This window comes from Felis catus, chromosome A2 (genome assembly GCF_018350175.1).
Source record: "Felis catus isolate Fca126 chromosome A2, F.catus_Fca126_mat1.0, whole genome shotgun sequence".
Lineage (NCBI taxonomy): Eukaryota > Metazoa > Chordata > Mammalia > Carnivora > Felidae > Felis > Felis catus.
This window is the reverse complement of record NC_058369.1, coordinates 157,436,659-157,457,416: the sequence shown is the minus strand read 5'-3', so window position 1 is coordinate 157,457,416 and position 20,758 is coordinate 157,436,659. Positions and strand designations below refer to the sequence as shown.

Genomic DNA, 20,758 nt, shown 5'->3' with positions numbered 1-20,758 from the left:
AAGTGTGACACTGATGTAGGCAGAGACTGGTTAAAACCTTAGAGCGCAAACACAAAAGGGCCCCTAGACTCCGCATTTGACATGGAACTTTCCTGACACACTCCCTCAGTGGCTGGCTCCCACCTTACTTCTCCAAGGTTTGTTTCCTGGTATGAAACCTATGAATTCAACTAACCCCAGCTCACATTGGGCTTCCACCCTGAAGTATTCTCAAATTCCGATAGGTCTTAGCCAAATCGCGTGCCTTGTATAGGTTTCTCCTTGCCTCTTCTATCTGAAACCTGACTGCATTTGGTCCTCTGACAAATTTCTGCTAGTCCTCCAAAGACTCGGTTATTTACTAGTTCAGTACACATTTCTTGAACATTCACTATATGCTTATTCACTTATTCAATCACACACTTTCATGCAATTATTAAGAAACGGAAGCCTGCTACGTGACAAATGAAACTCGGCAGTGAGGATGCAATGACGGACACGGCGGAGACAGATGGCACACTCAGCAAGAGAGCCTATGGGAGAAACCAACGGTAATCGGTGGTCATACAAGCAAGCGTGGAGTGGCAACCTGGGAAAGAAAAAGAAAGAGAGGCGTCTGGTGTGGTCGGGAGCAGGATTTGGTATAATCTGGAGGTTAGGAAATTCTTTTCGAGGCAAGTGACTGCTGCGCTAAGGTAAGAAAAAGCGTCGCTTTCTAAGAGAAGAAAATTTCACTTTCCTAGGAAGGAGTGTTGCACACTGAATACACTTAAAGAAAACCCCTGAAACAAGAATATCTTTGGCACCGGTGTCTCCTCTACTCCCAGACGCAGTACTAGCTTGAGTGTCCTGCACAGCCTGGAAACCCCACGAGCACGGGCTGCGCGGGCGGGTGCTGACCACCAGGAGGCAGCCTTTCAACGCAGGAAACTATTCTCTGGCGCTGCACCCCACCACTGGAGGGGAGGGAGGCGCTTCCACGCCAAAACCCCTAGGCGCTGGGTTACGCTGTCGTCGGGCGTTGCTAGCCCCGAATCTGGTTTACTAGAGACCTGGCGTTTGCTTTCCGGCAAAGCTCCCCTCTCGTACCCCAGAACTCTCGGAGGGCCTGAGAGAGCCGCTTTCCGCCCGAACCCCGCGGATCGAGGAACTCCACCTCCTGGGAGCATGAGTCAGGTACCCTGATGGAGCTCCGCAAACAGCTACACCACCTCCAGCGCAGCGGGCCGGGAGGGGCCTCTCGGAGGCGAGCTGCCCCTCGCCCCGCCCCCTCTCCTGCCGGTCCCGCCCACGAACCGCCCCAACCGCGCCGCGCCCCGCCCACCCCCGGGCCGCCCCGCCCCCGAGCCGCCTCAACCGGGCGGCGCCCCACCACGCCTGCCGCGCCTCGCCGGCTCCGCCCCACAGACCGCCCACTGAGCCCCGTCCCTCAACCACCCCAATCCCGCCCCGCACGCACGCCCCTGGGTCGCCAGCCGCGCCCCCTCCACAAGGCGCCCAGACCGACCGCCGCGCCCTGCCCCCGGGCCGTCCCCCCAGCACCTCGCCGCATCCTCGCCGCCTCTGGGTCCCACTCCGCGCCCTCTCCACGCGGCCCCGAGACCGCCCACCGCGCCGCGGACCGCCCCAACCGCGCCCCGGACCGCCCCAGCCGCGCCCCACCCCGCCTGCCTCCTCCATCAGGCCCCACCCCAGACCGCTTGCTGTGCCACCGCACAAGTTCCCCGTGCCCGGAGCTAGCGCCACGGACCCGGCTACCGATCGTGAGTTTAACAATCCAAGAGCGTTGCGGGTGGGGCGGGGGCCGAGAACCTGGGCTCGCTGGGGCGCCGCTTGGCGCCAGAAGCATGCCCAGGAATGTTCCCTCATTCAGGGTGTTTCTCTCTGTCTGGGTTCCGGGTTTCCTTTCGTGTACCCAGTCTGGTGCTGTTTGCTATTCTTCTGAAAACACTTTTCTCTCGCCTCTTTGAACCTGTGAATCAAAAATCTTACCAAGATGTATGCATGTACGTGCGCATGTCTGCGCACACGCGCGCACCTACTTCTTGAGAGTTGAGGTCAGGGTTCGGAGGAACTATTACTCATCTCTTGGGTTGTCAGTTTTTCCTGTTAGGCCCAGGGTACTGAAAGACTTCCCTTTCCAAGGTAGTTAACATGATCTTGATCTCAGGCTGCCTGACTTCTTTCGCTGCTTTTTCCCTAGTCCTAAACCAGAAAGCTGAGATCACTCGCCCTCATGGCCCACGACGCTCGATGTGGGTACCGGTTCTCTTTTGTGAATTCACTTTCCTGGGAGCTACTGAGAAAGAGATGGTTAGATGGGCCGGGAAGTTAGAGGGTGATCAGGAGCTGGACTTCTATAGGAAATACAGGACACGTTCAGGGATGCTAAGCCTGCTAGAGGTTTGCAGAGAATGTATGTAGCAGGGAAAAAAAGTCTGGAACACAGGGGAGAGCCCAGACCATGGAGGTCTTAGAATCCAGGGCAAGGCACTCAGCTTTTACCTTATGGAGAGTGGATGAAATCAGAGGGTTTTTATTACGAAGTGAAGTGGGTAGGATGGTTTGAGAAGATGGTAGATGAGAATCCATCCTGGGACTAAAGCCAGATGGGTTTAGTCTGGATGTGAATACAAGCGGAAGGCACTCACTCATGTTGGAGAGATCCGGTGCAAGAAGAACAAAGTGAGGTAGCCGACTGTCTATGGAAACAGGAGAGAGGAAGGAAGGAGGCAAAGGTAGAGGAAAACTTTGGTGTCTTAGTTTCAATTCTTCCCCAAAGCGAGGCCTGCTACAAGGACTGGAGCTGGGTAGCCTATTTGGGAAGTGAGCCCCGAATGCAGGTGAGGAAGTGGGGAGGGGGAGACCAGGAAGGAGGGAAAGGCAGCGAAGGGCTGAGCTGCTCACCACTGGGGCAGCTGGAGCTCAGTCCCTCAGTCCAGGGACTCCTGGACACACGTAGGACAGCCACTGTGGCACGTAGTCCGCATGCCCTCCACTTCCCCGGGCTCAGGGCCACTGCAGGGCTGCCCCTGTGTACCTGCGGAAGTGAGGAGGCGTTCGAGTGCCCAGGAAGTTCTTCCATGGCAGTTGCTGAAGTCAGGGGTAGGCCGAGGGGAGCAGACAGGCACCCAGAACATGGCCCTTGTCATTTGGGGAAGTTAGAAAGGTTAGCATAGGGACAGACCCTCATGTTTTCTCAGCACTCACTGTGTACCCAGAACAAGGTGTTTTCATGTGCATTCTCTTAATCTCCAAAAACGATCCTCCAAGGGATGTATTATTCTTTTTATAAGTGGGGAAACTGAGGCTTAAGTAATTTATCCAAGAGAAGCTGCTTTAAGGGAAAAAATAGCTGAATTTTAGGCACACTGACTTTTTTAAAAATGTTATTTATATTTGAGAGAGAGAGAGAATGCATAAGCAGGGGAGGGGAGAGAGAAAGGGAGACACAGAAACTGAAGCAGGCTCCAGGCTCCAAGTTGTCAGCACAGAGCCCAAAAGAGGGCTTGAACCCTTGAACCGCGAGATCATGACCTGAGCCTAAGTCTGACGCTTCACAGACTGAGCCACCCAGGCTCCCCAGGCACACTGAATTTTAAAAGACCCCTGGAGGGGCGCCTGGGTGGCGCAGTCGGTTAAGCGTCCGACTTCAGCCAGGTCACGATCTCGCGGTCTGTGAGTTTGAGCCCCGCGTCGGGCTCTGGGCTGATGGCTCGGAGCCTGGAGCCTGTTTCCGATTCTGTGTGTCTCCCTCTCTCTCTGCCCCTCCCCCGTTCATGCTCTGTCTCTCTCTGTCCCAAAAATAAATAAACGTTGAAAAAAAAATTAAAAAAATAAAATAAAATAAAATAAAATAAATAAAATAAAATAAAAGACCCCTGGAAAAAGAAAGCTACCCACACAGAGGTAGGGAACTCCTAGTTAGGGCAGCCATGATAAGTTGGCATTTCAATTCATTTAGTCAAAACTGTCCCCAAAATGCAGTTTTCTGAAAGGTCACTTGACTGTTTTGTCCATAGAGATGCAGCACAATACTAAGTCAGCTCACGCACATGGCTGTCACCTTGTACCAGGTTGTGCAGGACCCAGCCCCGCCCCCCTCAGCCACTCAGGTTGTGTTCTGCCCTGCCCAGGGCTACTTTGGCCTCCTATACATGCCGTGTCTCGGCTGAAACGTCAGGTTACAGCTTGAAGGTCACTTCCTCATCTAGGCCTTTCCTGTCACACAATCTCAATGGACTCTCCAGTTACTTGATATCACATCACTTTCTTATTTTCATCCTAATGGTTAGGAATTGCTGTGTTTATGTTTGTCTACCGATTTATTTATTGTCCTTCCCCTGCTGAAATATCAGATTCATGAAAGTGAGGGCCTTGTCCGCGTGTGCCTTGCTGGGCTCCCTAGTGGTTGGCACACAGTGGGGAACCCAGTGAATGGTTTAGTTTGAATGCGTTTAGTTGTGTTTTCACTTGAAGCTTCATCAGTTCTGACCAAGCGCAGCCTTTCATCTCCTCTGCAGCAGCTGGTTGAACCATGGCGACAACTCCTGCCAGTGCTTTCGAGGCCCTCATGGATGGAGTGACAAGCTGGAATGTCCCCAAAGACCCCATCCCTAGTGAACTTCTTCTTATTGGAGAGGCCGCCTTCCCGGTGATGGTGAATGACAAGGGCCAGGTCCTCATTGCTGCCTCCTTCTACGGCCGAGGCCGCCTGGTGGTGGTGTCCCATGAAGGCTACCTGCTGGATGCTGGCTTGGTTCCATTTCTTCTTAATGCAGTGGGTTGGCTCTGTCCCTCACCTGGGGCTCCCACTGGAGTGCACCCATCCCTGGGATCACTAGTAAGTATCCTGCAGGGCTGTGGGGTTCAGGCACAGATTCAGTCGGAACTGGGGGCCCCCTTGGGGGTTTACTGCATCAGTGCCTACCATGATAAGATGACTGCAGAGCTGATCCAGTTTGTGAAATGTGGAGGCGGCTTGCTCATCGGGGGCCAAGCCTGGTATTGGGCCAGTCAGCATGGTCGTGACAATGTGCTGTCCAGTTTCCCTGGGAACCAGGTGACAAGTGTGGCTGGAGTGTACTTCACCGACATCTATGGGGACAGAGGACGGTTCAAGGTCTCTAAGAAGGTACCCAAGATCCCACTCCATGTCAGGTGAGTGGTGTTTCCCTACGGGGCGTCGGACGCATGGTAACAATAGATTTGATCTCCCTTTTGGATGAGCTTCCATTTTCACACACGTGATTCTCCACTCTGTTTTGGAAGCACCACAAGGCAAACACAGGGAGGGAGGCTGGGTTCTCACCGCCACTCTGTTCTGTGTCCAGATAGAAGTGTTTGCTTTATTCATCTCTCCGTCTCCCGTGTCTAGTGCCCAGGATGGGGAGAGTGCTTATCAAGATCTCTTAAACAAATCAAAGAACACTGGTTTATTTGTGTGAGCTCAGCCCACTGCCAGCCCCACACAGCCACACCAAGTCCTACTACCTGCTCATTTATATGCCGGTGGAGAGTTAAGCAATTAAGAAAACAAATAAATATAAACTCTAGCAGGTGTTGATAAGAGCTACAGGGAAAGTAATGCAGGATAAGTGGACAGTGACAGGGAGGGGAGTGGAGGGCACTGAGGGTCATCAGGGAAGGCTTATCGGTCAGGCTCCGTCAGGACTAGTTGGTGTTTGAAACAGAAGGACTTAATATAAGAACTTGACTATGCAGGTGAGGGAGGAACTGGAAAGCCACACAAGAGACAGCACAGTAATGGAGGGCTTAGTGACAACATGACCGACAGAGGGAAGTGGCCTTGTCACTGGAGCCCAGGTTCTGAGTCACCTGGTAGGAGCCTGTGTAGCAGGAGCTGGGACCCCAGATGGAGGGGTGTCTGTGGGACCTGGCATCTCAGAGTAGACACTGTGAGTGCCAGAGACACAGCCTGAAGAGAGAGACACAGACCTCGTCTCCTTCTTGTTGCCTACCTGCCTTCAGTCTTCTTTCTGCCTCTGCCTCCCGTGGGCGTACCCACCAGAAGCCCGAGGGCAAGGAAGCCAGGGAAACACAATTCCCTGAAATGGAGAGCATGACAGAGGAGCGTGGGGAGTGGATAGGAGTGCAAACAAGAAAACGGCCACCTTGGAAGGCTTCCCTGGTCTGGTCAGGTGACAGCTAAGAGATCTGAAAGAATTTCAGGAATGAGCCATATGGACATCCGTGAAAAGAGAACTGAGGGGGCGCCTGGGTGGCTCAGTCAGTTGAGAGTCCTACTCTTGATTTTGGCTCAGGTTAAGATCTCATGGTTCATGGGATCAAGGCCCACATCGGGCTGTGCTAATAGCGTGGAGCCTGCTTGGGATTCCCTCTCTCCTTCTCTCTCTGCCCCTCCCCGACCTGCATGTGCTCCCTTTCTCTCTCTCTCTCTCTCTCTCTCTCAAAATAAATAAATACACTTTTAAAAAGAAAAGAGAACTCAGGCAGAGGGGGGAGCAAAGGTGAAAGCCTGAAGCAGAAGCCCGCCTGATTTGTTGCAGGAACACTGAGGAAGCTGGTGTGACCGGAGCTGGGTGAATGAGGGCTGGTGTAAAAGGACGTGAGGTAGTCCTTGGCAGCGCTCTGGGTCTTACTGGAAGTGAGAGAATTTGGGTCAGAGGACTGACAGGAAGTACCTGCATTTCAAAAGGGGCCTTCTGATTGATGGAGAATAGGCTGTAGGAGGCAGGACTGAAGCAGGACACCAGTCACGAGGCTCCTGAAACAGGCCACCTAAGAGGTACCGTGGCTCACACCAGGGTGACGGCAGTGGAGCTGGAGGTGAGACTGGAGACCCAACAGGCATGGCTGATGGATGAAAATGGAGTGAGAAGAGAAAAAGCGACAGGAGTTTGGATCTGAATGCTTTAAAGACCAAAGTTGCTATTTATGAAGTGGAGGAAGACTGAGAAGGGAGTTCAGAGGAGACCAGGAAGCTTAATTTTGGATACTTGGGGGTTGGGGTAACGGTTAAATCAGTGACTGTGTTCGGTGACATGTCACAGAAGCCTTACCGCAGTGGATTAACCATGCAGGATTAAGTTTTCTTGTGTAGCACAAAGTTCAGGTATATGAGCCTGTGGCAGACTCCGTGACGTGCCAGGTTCATTCATTCTCTGTCTCTGCACCGTCACCTCCACCCCTCCCGTCATGGCGTATCACCTTATTCTTTATGGTCACAAGGCTGCCCCTACTACTTCAGGCACTGTAAGTATACCTAGGATAAGCTAGGGTATCCACACCTGCTGAGTAGATCCCTTTCAGTTCAGAAAATATAATATTTTTGGAAGCCGCGACCATTAGACTTGCTGTTCACCTGGCCAGCTCTGCTGCCAGAGGCTCTGAGGGGCTGAGTGTTTTTAAAATTTTTATTTTTAACGTTGATTTATTTTTGAGACAGAGAGAGACAGAGCATGAATGGGGGAGGGTCAGAGAGAGGGAGATACAGAATCTGAAACAGGCTCCAGGCTCTGAGCTGTCAGCACAGAGCCCGACGCGGGGCTCGAACTCACGGACCGCGAAATCATGACCTGAGCCCAAGTCGGCCGCTTAACCGACTGAGCCACCCAGGCGCCCCTGCTGAGTATTTTTAAAGGCGCACTAGCAACTCTGAAGAAATCAAGTTGCTGATGCCAGGAAGAGCATACACTTGTTGGGTGAGCAGCTAGCAGCACCCTGGGCCGTCAGCCCCAAGCCCTGGTGCCCTGGGACCTCCTTCCCTCCGAGAGAGGCGGGAGGGGATGGGAGGGGACGGGTCACTCAGAAACCTCAGAGTGGATCTGATCCACTCCAGCTTGTCTTTGATTCTAATTCTATGGGACAAACAGAAAATCCCATGAGCCCGATTCTACTTAATTGTTCCAGAGGCTCTTGTCCGGCAAACTAAAGCTATTTTTCTTCATCTACACGTACATTTTTTTCATCTCTGTTGCTGAACCCGAGTTATGTTTTGTGTTGGTTTCAACTTTTAATTATGGAAAACTTCAAACATGCAAAAGACCAGTCCCATGAGCCCATGCAGCCCTGACCTGACCTTCAGAAGAGCCAACTCATAGTCAGTTTTACCCACAGCCCTACCATTACTTGGAAGTAAATTGCAGACATATCATATTTCTTTTTCTTTTTTTTTTTTTAAGAGAGAGAGCACAGGCCGGGGAGGGGAATAGAGAGGGGAACAGAGGACCCAAAGCAAGCTCCGCTCTGACAGCAGTGAGCCTGATGTGAGGCTTGAACTCACAAACCATGAGATAATGATCCGAGCCAAAGCCAGCCACTCAACCAACTGAGCCACCCAGGTGCGCCCATCATGTTTCAATATGTATGTCTAAACACATAAACTCTTTCAAAAACAACCACAGGGCACCACTGTCATTCCTAATGGCATCATTTATTTCCATGATTATCTTTTTTTTTTCAAAGTTTATTGGAACTGGTATTTATTAAAACCCAAATATTTTGACTGATACGACTTTTATGTCTCCTGTAAGATAGGAGTTTCCTTCCCAATTCTTTTTATCTCTTGCTTTTTTTTTTTGTTCTGTTTTGTTGTTGTTGTTGTTGTTGAAGAAACTAGGCACTTTGTCCTGCCTGAACAGTTCACTTCAGTCTGAAGTTTTAGATTGCATTCTTACGGTGTCATGTAATATATTCCTTTGTTCCCTGTATTTCCTGTACACTGGACGTTAGATGTAGATTCTTTGGCAGGGATTAGCAAACCATGGCCTGTTGCCCCTCTGTGTACATGTGGTCTGTGGCTGCTTTCGAGCTACAATGGCGGAGCTGAGTAGGATCAACAGAGACCATGTGGCCCACAAGCCTAACGTCTATTATCTACCCTGCTGGAAAAGTTTCCCACCCCCCAATTTAGAAGCTTGATGAGCCTCATGTTTGAATTTTTGGCCTGACCACTTTAAACGTGGTAATGTGTGTATGTCCACAGAATGGAACATAATGTCTGTTTCTCTCACTGTGATATTAAAAGTCATTAATAATCATTGCCTAGTCCTAGATCCATTAATTCATCCGTGACTATAAAATGGTAGAGTTAGGGGCGCCTGGGCGGCTCAGCCAGTTAAGTGTCTGACTCTTGGTTTTGGCTCAGGTCATGATCTCACCATTCGTGAGTTCAAGCCCCACTTCGGGCTCTGCACTGATACAGCTGAGCCTGCCTGAAATTCTCCTCTTTTATTTATTTTATTTATCTCTCTCTGCCCCTCTCTCACCTGCTGTGTCTCTCTCTCTCTCAAAATAAATAAAAATAAACTTAAAATGGGATATTTAAAATTCTAGCATTCCTTTTATCCAGTATTTAGAATACTTCTATAAAAACATAATTCCCTTCATCTACTATTTGCATACCCTGGCATAGTCTGCTTAGGGAAGGCAGGATAAATGCTGGATTTTCCAAAGCACTGAGTTGGACTCCCTAGAATCTTCCAAAGGTCTCCACTGTGTCTTATTTTTTTTTAATTGTCCTTATGAACTCATGGACTGGAACACTCACATAATAAACATGTTCCATCATGAACCTATTCAAGTCAAACTAAAACTTTTTGACCCAGCCTTAATGGACTTCCTTGTTTCAGCCCCATGTTACACATTTCCTGCCCCAGACCCAACGTCAGCCATTTCTACAAGGAGCCCTTATTCCTTTGAGTGGGAAATGGTGTTTAGGAGCCAGAGACACAGTGGTGTGCTCACTGCTCTTGGGTTGATCATTGTTTCCAGGCCTTTTGAGTGGGCAGAGCTAAGAAATAAGGATTTTGAAATGATAAATACATCAAGAGCTCATTCTGATGCTTCAAATTCAACTTCAGAGCTATAGGGTTTTATTTCCTTTCAGTGATCTTATTACATCTGCCTCCTTTTTGTCCCATGCTAAATAATCCTAGTTCTGAAAGAAAGCACCCTAATAACTCATTTGTTTTATCCCACAAGACACATAACAGTTCCCAATAACAGTACTACCAGCACAGTTAAAGATTATTTTCAGTTCCTTTCATCCTTATTATATATTTTATGAGGTATAGAAAGCCAAATTACCATCTTTTAAAGTCACTTAGACTAGTTCTTCTCTTTGTGGTTATACCACTAAATGGATACACATGTAGATTCTTTGGATATTTTACTTTTGCTGTTTGGAAGTGCTTTTGTGAATTAATCTTATTTTATAATAATTTAGCATAGCTATGTGGATCTAAAGTAAAATCTTAAGAAGCCAATATTCTATCCCTGTTCCTTTATATAATTTTTTTCTCCCTTTTTTAAAAAAAATCATTTTACTCCATTGTTAGTATATGTATGAACACACACACACACACACACACGCACACACACACACTGGTGTCCTTTTTCTTGAAAAAAGCAACTGTATACGATACATATTTTTCTCCACCTTACTTTTTCACTTAATATTGTTTTCTAGATATGGCTCCATAATAACCTATAGATATGCACTATATATTACACTGAAATGTATGGATGTAGTATAGTTTATTCAGATAGTTTTTTACTGACAGATTTGAGTTTGTAGTATTTAAAATTTTTTTCCAGTATTCTTACTATTTCATCTATATTGCAGTAAATGCCTGTGTGCATATGTCTTCGTTATTTTGCATATCACTGGAAATGGGATTGCTTAGTCAAAGGATAAATGCACATGTAATTTTTGCTAAACATTAACAACTACCCCAGAATTGGGTTCCCCAGGAACCCAACTCAAAGACTGAGACAGTAAGTAGAAAGTCTACTAGGAGGGACTCTCCAAATCAGCACCTATGGGGGAAGGGAAGATGGAAGGATTGGAAAAGAGAAATGTGTCTATGGGGCAAAGTTTAGTAGCAAAAATTTTAATGGTGTTTTCACTAGTAAGTAAAACACGGGGAAAACTATAAGTGTCTAACAGATGGAATATTGCTTAAATAATTATGGTATGGGGCACCGGGGTGGTTCAGTCGGTTAAGCGTCCAACTTCGGCTCAGGTCATGATCTCACAGTTCATGAGTTCAAGCCCCGAGTCAGGCTCTGTGCTGACGGCTCAGAGCCTGGAGCCTGCTTCAGATTCTGTGTCTCCCTCTCGCTCTCTGCCCTTCCCCCTCTCATGCTCTGTCTCTGTCTCTCAAAAATAAATAAATGTTAAAAAAAAATTTTTTTAATAAGATAAAGTAAAAATCTTTAAAAAAATAGTAATTATGGTATATCTTACTCTTTAACTCCTTAAAGACTTATTACTTAAAGGAGTAAGAAAATACTGATGATACAATAGACAAAATTAATATATAAAACTATATTAAATGATGCCAAATTAGTTAAGATGTGTACAGATAGAAAATAAAAGTATTAATAGTATATCTCTAGAGATAAGCTGATAGGTGATTATTATTTTCTTCTTTAAACATTTGTTATCTCCAAGTTGTCTATAATTATAACCTGAAAACAATTTTATATCACTCCTCTGTCTTTGTATAAACCCTTACACAATATGAAATTTTCCTCAAATTACACTAAGATTCCTCCTTTGACCTTATGTCTTATATTGTTCTATTAATGCAGCAACAAAATGGGTAAAGATGCAAATTTCATTATCATATCAGTTTTCCTTCCCTCTTTCTAGAACCTGTCAATCCATTCTTTCACTCAGCTAAAATGTGCTGAGAGCCTGTGAAACTGTAGACACTATTTTGGGCTCTGGGCCTACAGTAGTGTTTAACTGAAGTCCATACTTGATTGACCAACAGAAGTGTTGGGAATGTTCAGGTAATGTATGAAAATAAGTTTTCCATGTTATCAGTTTTCCTTATTTGTAAAACTTTTACTGAAATAACAACATGACAGTGAAATATCTGGATATTTTTAGCTTCTCATTGTGTCCCCAACAAAATTTTGACCTTTTACACATCTTCTGTCATCATGCATCATTTTTGCTAGTTGTTGTTATGTACTGCTATTTTGTATTTGCTTAAGAACATTTTTCTATTTTTAAAAGTAATGTTCTTAATGAGAATTTTTAGTCACAATATACGTGTCACAGTTGGTTTAACTGTGTCCTTTTGTTGAGTACGTAGACATTTTCTAACTTGAGTATTTCGAGGGGGGTTATAGCTTGTACATCAGCCACACACATCTTTAAATTTCTAAAATAATCCCCCCAAATTCAAAGACCTCAAGGTGTAACATCAGGTTTCTCGTCTTATAAAGTTTCAAGACATTTGTGGGGGTGCCTGGGTGGCTCAGTCAGTTAAGCATCTGACTCTTGGTTTTAGCTCAGGTAATGATCTCACAGTTCATGAAATTAAGCCCCGCGTCCGACTCTGTGCTGACATGACAGTGCAGAACCTGCTTGAGATTCTCCCTCTCTTCCTCCCTCTCTCTCTCAAAATAAATACACTTTAAAGAAGTTTTTTAAAGACATTTGCAAATCCAGTTATTCAAAAAAAATAACACTAGTAGTTCAATGGCAAAGTTCATTTTAAGACCTGGTTTTCAAATTTCTCTTCCTACTCTGGGAAGCTCTGGACCAGACAATTTATTCTTCTTATTCAGTTTCAAGCTCAAACCCCCTTCTCAGAGGAGTCTTCCCCGGTGACCCTATTGAATCTAAGACTAACCTCCCCGTGTCACTCTTCTGCATTTATGGCCTCGACATCAGTGATCACAACCTGCACACCCCCGACCTGTGCACTGGCTGGCGCCTGTCCAGCCGGCCAGAACGTTAAGCTGCACCAATGCCTTGCTCTTGCTTGTCATGTCTGCTGCTTTCTTCGCAGCGCCTGCCGTGTGAAACACAGTATAGAGCGACAAATGTTTGTATACCATATAAATTAATGGATACGTAGGTGAATACACACCCAAAACCATGAAGGAGAAAGGGTGGCTAGTATGCTAGTGTTAACCCCACAGATAAGTTCATGTTAAGGAATGTTCTGCCAGGGGAGCTCAGCCAAAAACTGGGTTGAGGCTGGCTGAGAGGGTCACGTCTAAAGTCTAAGAAGACCTAATAATGTTGAGCCCAGGCCCTCAGCTCAGATTCCTGCCTCCTTTACCTGGCATCCCCTTAGAGGTTTTTAGGGAACTTTCCCGCTGGCAAATCTTGGTCAAAGGCGCCTGAACTGACCCAGCAGGTTTGATGACTTCAAAGTCCTGCTGGAGGCCCTGGAGCGTCTTAAGGGAAATGCTCTGCCAAGGGGAGGGGCATTCTCCAAAATCCAAAACAGAAGATACTCTCAATGTCTTGTCCCCAAGGGCAAGCGCTGACTGCACACCCATGTTTACATAACTGAGAGAGACAGTGAAGTTACTTTAATATGCAAAGTCAGGGGGTGCCTGGGTGGCTCAGTCTGTTAGGGGTCTGACTCTTGATCTCAGCTCAGGTCATGATCTCATGGTTTATGAGTTGGAGCCCTGCAGTGGCTCTCTGCTGTCAGCAGAAAGCCCACTTTGGATTCTCTGTCCCCCTCTCTGCCCCTCCCGCACTCGCTTTCTCTCAAAAAAAAAAAAAAAAAAAAAAAAGAACAAAGTCAGATCCAAAGGCACTTGCTAGGGAAAACAACTCCCAGAACAATAGCTCGTGACATTTATACGTGGTGTAACCTAGAAGGTCTAGAATATATTAGGAATTGCTCACGTGAAAGTAAACACATGCCAGCAGCTTATGCATCTTCTGAAGGTGTTGTGTTCTCTCATTTGATCCTCACCACGGTCCAAAGAGTTTCCAGGTAAAGACTGTATGCAATGGGGCTAGATCCCAGAACTGCCCTCTCCACCAAATCTGACCAAATGAATGAGCAATGCCAAGTAGAGGGCTGAACGGGAGGCTTCGAGGCTGGCAGGTGACTGATGTGTGGCACGGTATTTCCATCTCCTGACCCCACCCCCAACCCAGACGCAAGAAGAAAGCTACCACCACAAATCCAAGAATTATCATTAATGCCTTCTCATATTCTAGAACGAACACACTGGGGAGTATATAAAAGCACCAGAGCCACTGCAGGACTTGGTGGAGGCAGAAAGGGAAGCCGGAGCTGCCATCTTCCATGCACGGTGGTGGGTGGAACCCCTCAGGCGTGTTCCACACCTGCTCGGGTGGGGTAGGCATAGCCTTAGGTCCCCAAAAGTGCAGGGACTAGCCCCCAGCAAGGACGGCAGTAGGCCCAGGTGATTACTTTGCCGTTTGATTCATGCCACACACCTCAGGCAACAAGAAAGTGGAAAGCAGCCATATCCCAACCTCCGTAGAATCCAGGAAGGTGGATAGATGTGGGGGGTGTGTATAGGCAAACGGGTCCCGGAGCATATGAAGGAGAACTGAACCAAACTATTTCAGAACATGCAAGAGATCTGCAGCAGCTAATTGGGGGAACAAATCTGTACAATAACTCTATAAAAACACCGTAATACATTGGAAAGGGAAATACAGAAAAGACAGAAACTTAGTATGGGAAGACGACAGAATCAATCAGGCGTGGGAGAAAAATGCGACCCAGTGAACAGAAGCAGATTCCCTGAGAATGTTTCAGGCTATTAAAGTTCTATTTAGAACTTTCCAAAAATATATGTTAAACAAGTAACAGAATGAAGTGAAAAGGAGGACGTCAGAGCAAAGAAAACAAATTAAGAACCAAACACCTCAGGAAAAAAGGCAATTAGGCGTCATAAGGAATAGGATAGGGAAGGCCAATGTATGGTTAAGGGGACAGTGGCTCACTTCCCACTAAGCCCTCTCTTCATAGTTATTATTGTGAGGTTCTTTAAGCTGCATTCAGAATGCCATTACATGGGATGCCTGGGTGGCTCAGTTGAGCGAGCATCTGACTGTTGGCCTCAACTTAGGTCTCGATCTCAGGGTAAGTTCAAGCCCTGCGTTGGGCTCCACACTGAGTGTGAAGTCTACATTAAAAAAAAAAAAAAAAAAAAGCCACTGCACGTATCACCTGTCTGCTTAGGTGTGACCTAGTGTATTACCTGAACACTATCACCTCTCGCTTCCCTTCACTGTCAGCTCCGAAGGAACACACATATTTCATTTTTCATAAACACAGTATTAGTTGCACCTTCACATCTTTTTAAAGTCTCCTTTGCACAAACTATATGCGTTGATTGCCATATACCCACCTGTGGGCTTAATCCAAAGACTCAAGCAATTGAAGGAGAGTTTTCACTGTGTGGACAACATTGGCTAGAGGCAAACCACCCTGGATTTGCTTCCTGTCCCTGCCAGTTATTAGCTAAGAACCATGGAGCAAACTGCTTAACTTTTTAAGCCTCATTTGTGAAGCGAGAGTAATGTATTTCAGTTTTATCATAATGATTAAAAGAGAGAATCCATGTGTGTGGATACCTAGTATATATTAAACCTCGTTAAGCAATAGCTACGTTCATTATTTTCCAGACTCCAATACCATTGATAGCATGCAAGATTTGAATATTGGTAAATCGATATCTGAGATCATTAATATTGCCCTCATAACACTGCCAAGCATTCTGTTGAGAATTACTTGGTATCCCATCTACTATGTTTGCTCTTCCTTCCATCTTTCCTTTGTCTTTTGAGAAACATCCCATCTTTTTACAAAACTCTTTCAAAAGGAATTCAAGCTTATTATCAAGAACATACAGCCCACAGAGAAATATATACAGAATAGTAGATCGTCTTTTATCCCACACTGCCAGGCCCTATCCCCAGAGGACGCCTCTGGACTGAGGTTGCTACTGCTCTTAAAAGCTTGATGCAGATAATCTAATTTGCTCATCTGTGCATGTGCTTGTGTGCTGAAAATTGGTATGTTATTTAATGCATCATGTTTAAGAAAGTCTACTTTCTTCCTTATATTCTTGCCTCAAATTGGTGGAATGCAGCATCCTAGGCTCTCTCCCCATCATCCTCAGCGTCTGGGAGATATTGCACCAGTGTTCTCTGATCAAGCGTGTTTTTTGTTCTGCTCAAATCATCTCTCTCCTCTTTTTTCTTTTTTTTAATGTAATTGACCCACTGGATGCTGACAGATCCATTACCATCCCAAATGCAATTATGAGTTCATCAAATTTTAATTTGTTTTGTGCCAAGTTTTTGCTCTCAGCATTTTGTTTTTAGGACCCTAAAAATTGATGAAAATTGTATCTTTGGTAAAGTGTAACTTTTACCCATGGAAAATATTCACTTGGTGTATTTTAACTCTTTCCTCTCTGAATTTAGTTGCATCTCATATTAATACCGGCACTTCTGCTTTCTTTCTGTTGTGGTTTTTTTCCGATACAGCTTTGTTGATACACAGATTTCCTCATTTTCAGTCCTTCTGTGTCAGTTTTGAGTGTGTCTTTTACAAGCAGCTTATACCTAGATATTTTTAACCTGAGCTAAGAGGCTCAGTCATTTCATGTAGAAATTTAACCCATTTATATAAAATAATAATTTCAGTGTATCTCTTCCTCTTGCCTTATTTTCTGCTTTTATGCTTTCTTTGTTTCTTTCTGCATTCTTTTTTTTTTTTTACTAAGTTTTCTCTATTCCTTAAAGTCCCGAACACATTTGTAGATTATACATTTTATTTCTATTTTTCCAGCAGTTACCTTAGCATTTTAAATTTAATTTTTAATTGCCAGAGAAATTACACTCATACATTTTCCCTATTTGAAAACTACCAGTGAGGAAAAACCCCTGTGACCATCCCTTTCAATATCAGCCCTTTCTCTCCATCCCAGGATCCAAAAGTTTATTGTGGTTTTATCCTGACTTTTTTGACATATGTATTGACATATATTAACATTGTTTTATTTTTGTCTTACATAAATTGCATCCCCAAGTTCTGCTATTTTGCAAATTGTTTTGCTCAGCACAATGTTCTGGACATCTGCCCATGTTAATTCACATGGGTTTACCTGTTGTTTTTAACTGATAAATAGCAAGCCATGGTATGATTAATGCCATTTTTTTATTTGTTCCTCCTTTATGCTGAAGAGAAATTAAGGAGAAGCTGTGCAAGAGGTACTTTTTTCAATAATGTTTTGCAACTTAAATGGATAAACTATTTTTTAACAACACTTGATTTTTATGATGAGACAATAAAGTTTTGTAAAGATAATTAAAATTGCCTATAATCCCACTAGCCAAGATGGTCACTGAAGATGTTGTGATAAATAGACTTTAGATTCTGCCTCTGGTTTCATGTTTTCTATTTGCTTTTTCATTTTTGGTGGTTTGTTCCAGAAATTTGGCTCATTTAGGGCACAGTATCTTGGAATCTGATTTTTAAATATTTTCCATGAAGCATTTTCCAATATTATCTTATAGTTATTTTAATTATCATATGGTATGCCATCTACAGTTAACCATAACTTATTTAACCAATGTCCCGTTGTTTGACATTCACAAATCTATCTACAAATTGGTTTAAAAAAATCTTGACATACAAAAGTTTTTTGAATTTATTACGTTTAGACCATTTCTCGATAAAAAGTGACAAATACTCTCATCAGATTTGAGAATTTTTACAGTGTGTGTGTGTGTATGAATCTTTTTTTTTTTAATTTTTTTTTCAACGTTTATTTATTTTTGGGACAGAGAGAGACAGAGCATGAACGGGGGAGGGGCAGAGAGAGAGGGAGACACAGAATCGGAAACAGGCTCCAGGCTCTGAGCCATCAGCCCAGAGCCCGACGCGGGGCTCGAACTCACGGACCACGAGATCGTGACCTGGCTGAAGTCGGACGCTTAACCGACTGCGCCACCCAGGCGCCCCTGAATCTTTAAGTGTAGTATTAAACAATTTACTTGTGTTTCTAGCTCAGAGCTAGCAATCTGATGTTTTTACAGCTTTTTTTCTGGCAGAAAATTAGCTCTGAGAAATACAGTAGGACTACTTTCTCTAGGAATAGACTATTTTTTTACTAACTTATGTATATGTTTAATTACTTAAAAAGATAGGAAATTCAAGCCAGAATATTCAACAACCAGTTGACTAACATGGGAAGAATTCCTGGCAGTGTTTATTTGGAGAAGGTGGACTTTAAGAGGTACAGATAAGGCCACTACGTCACTCCTCAGTATCTCATCAAATCCACTACAATGTCGGCTATAAGATAAGCGCCATTTTTGTGTCACGAAGTAAGAGTCAACACTGCCAATTAAACCGCGATATGCCATCAGTTAGTCGTTCAAAGGTGAAAAAATCTGCCTCAGATCCGATAAGGTAAATGGTATTCCATACTTGAATCCTAGCAGTTATCAGTCAGAACCAGGAGGCTGGCACGAACTGTCCCCTCTGCACCCACACCGAGAACTCCCTATGTAGGAGCTTGTTTTCGGTGCTTCTGACCCTCTGTCCCCGTGTCACCCTCCAGGTGCGGGGAGGATCTCAGGCGGGATCAGCAGCAGCTCCTGGAAGGGATCTCAGAGCTGGACATCAAGACGGGGGGAGTCCCCTCGCAGCTGCTGGTGCACGGGGCCCTGGCCTTCCCGCTGGGGTTAGACGCCTCGCTCGGCTGCTTCCTGGCAGCCGCCCACTATGGCCGGGGCCGGGTGGTCCTCGCCGCCCACGAGGGCATGCTCTGGGCTCCCAAGATGGGGCCCTTTTTGCTCAATGCTGTGCGCTGGCTGGCCAGAGGCCAGACAGGCAAATGTGGGGTGAACACAGGGCTGAAAAACCTGTGCGCCCTCCTGTCGGAGCATGGCCTGGAGTGCAGTCTGCAGCCCCATCTGACGCACGACTTGAGTGTCTACTGCTGCAAGGCCTACGGTGACAAGGAGGCCAAGCAGCTACAGGAGTTCGTGGCCGAGGGTGGGGGCTTGCTGATCGGGGGCCAGGCCTGGTGGTGGGCCTCCCAGAACCCGGGCCGCTCCACTTTGGCCGGTTTCCCTGGTAACGTCATCCTCAACCGCTTTGGCCTCAGCATCCTGGCTCAGACCCTCGATCCGGGCTGCTTCCCTGTCCCCACCCCTGAGATGCGGAGCTACCACATCCGCACGGCGCTGTGTGAATTCCAGACCACGCTGAACTGTGGGGCTGGGAACCTGGAAAAGCGCTGGCTGGCAAAGCTAGGAGCAGACGGTGCGGCCTTCCTACAGATTCCCGCGGAGGGGGTCCCAGCTTACGCGTCCTTGCACCGGCTCCTGAGGAAGATGCTGCGTCTGTCAGGCCTCCCAGCCGTGAGCCGGGAGCACCCAGTGGCTGGCGATTCCTGTGAGGCCGCGGTGCTCTGCCTGGCCACGGAGCTGGCACGCTCTGGGACTGACTGCTCCCAGCTGGTGCGGGAGCTTGGGACGGGGACCTGCGGCTCCCTTCTGGCCCCCTCAGATCAGCCCATCACTGTGGAGATCGATGGCAGCAACCCAGGTACAGAGCGAGATGCCCAGAGCAGCAGGCCCCGGGGGGGGGGGGGGGGGGGTTCCTCGGTGTCACAGGACATTGCAGGTACTGAGCTCCAGTGGGCCAGCGTCATTCCCTATCACGCACTTCAGGGAAGATGGGGTCGGGGTTCCACTGAGGGTTTGGGGGGCATGCATGCCGGAAGCATGGGTGAGCTGAGGTCTGCAGGGCAGGGGCTGTGCCTCTGGGAGGGGCCGGGAGGCTCCAGGGTGCCCCAGAGTCAGCTGGGCGAAGAACTCAGCCCTTCCTGTGGCTTTTGTCAGGCAACGGGGACTGCTGGGTGAGTACCGGGCTCTACCTCCCGCACGGACAAAGTGCAGAAGTCTCGCTGTCCGAAGCTGCGGCCTGCGCCGGTCTGAAGGTAAGACCAGAGTAGCCACTGCCAATGCCCCAAACCCCAGAGCCGCTTGGCTTTCCTCGGCTCTCGGCAGCGCTCCCAGGAGGCCAGGAGGGACCATTCTGCCCATTTCACAGGTTTCATAGACGAAGCAGATCTATTTCAGGGGGCCTGAAGGAGCAACTGGGATGCGAGAGCTACTGTCACGCGTAGAACTCACACCTAAGCCCTTGCACTTCCACGTGTGGTGATTTTACGTCCCCACAGGGATGTGAGGGGCCCCAGGAGCCCCATCACATCCTCAGAACCTCACCCACGTCGCCAACAGCACACGGCCTTTCTGTGTTTTACGTCATTACCCTGACCCCTGAGGCTGTGCTTCATCTGGTCACTCACGCAAGCAGGCCCTACAGGCAGGATTAACACTGTCCTGCCTCAACCTGAGGGTCACTTCCTGCCACACTCAGGGGCTCTTCTGTGTCCGCCTTTCGGGAGCTCGCTTACGTTCCACCTAAAAGAAGAAACCCCAGGACTCCAGACGAAACAAACCTCAACCCGTGTGACCAGAAAGGGTGGGGGGGGGGGGCCTGGACAAGGGCGGGGGGAAGTGAGAACTAGCCCTCCCGCCTCGGGCCACATCTCACCGCTTCTGGACAGCTGGCCCCCTCTGTGCACAAAAGGCGGCCCAGGACCCCGTCTGGCTCATCCTGGCGTTGGAATCACCATACGGCGTAGGCCCTGACACGAGAGCCCGGGTCCCACCTGGTACAGAGACGTCGCAGGGCCCTGGTCCGTCTCTGCCTCAGGGCTGTTGTGCCTGGTCTGTCTGGTGACACTCCATCGTTGGGCTGTTTAAACCCCCAGAAGAATGATCCCACATACCGTTCGTTCCCTATGACTGCTGAGGGACAACCTCATAGGTTTCACGGGTAGCTCACAGAAGGGGGAAGCTGGTGTTTGTCGGGTACCCGCCATCCAGCCAGCACACACAGGGCCCCCCACACTCACCACAGAGACGTAGCTCCTGCTACGCATGATGGACTCACCTCCCCAG

At 47.3% G+C, this 20,758-nt stretch overlaps 1 protein-coding gene across 5 annotated transcripts in view; it reads left to right on the top strand.

The window, feature by feature from the left end:
* Positions 1–1,443: 1,443 nt before the first annotated feature.
* Positions 1,444–20,758, top strand: part of LOC101082993 (TRPM8 channel-associated factor 2) — a 28,168-nt gene continuing 8,853 nt past the window's right edge. For 2 of the 5 annotated variants that reach the window (XM_045052910.1, XM_023250671.2), the window contains exons 1-4: positions 1,445–1,742; positions 4,503–5,139; positions 18,343–19,334; positions 19,631–19,728. In XM_045052910.1, the coding sequence (XP_044908845.1) occupies positions 4,517–5,139; positions 18,343–19,334; positions 19,631–19,728 (1,713 nt within the window). In that variant the 5' untranslated portion in view covers positions 1,445–1,742; positions 4,503–4,516. Of the gene's footprint in view, positions 1,743–4,483; positions 5,140–17,669; positions 18,192–18,342; positions 19,335–19,630; positions 19,729–20,758 lie in introns of those variants that run through there. The other 3 variants (XM_045052911.1, XM_023250673.2, XM_045052912.1) reach the window with 3 other exon arrangements.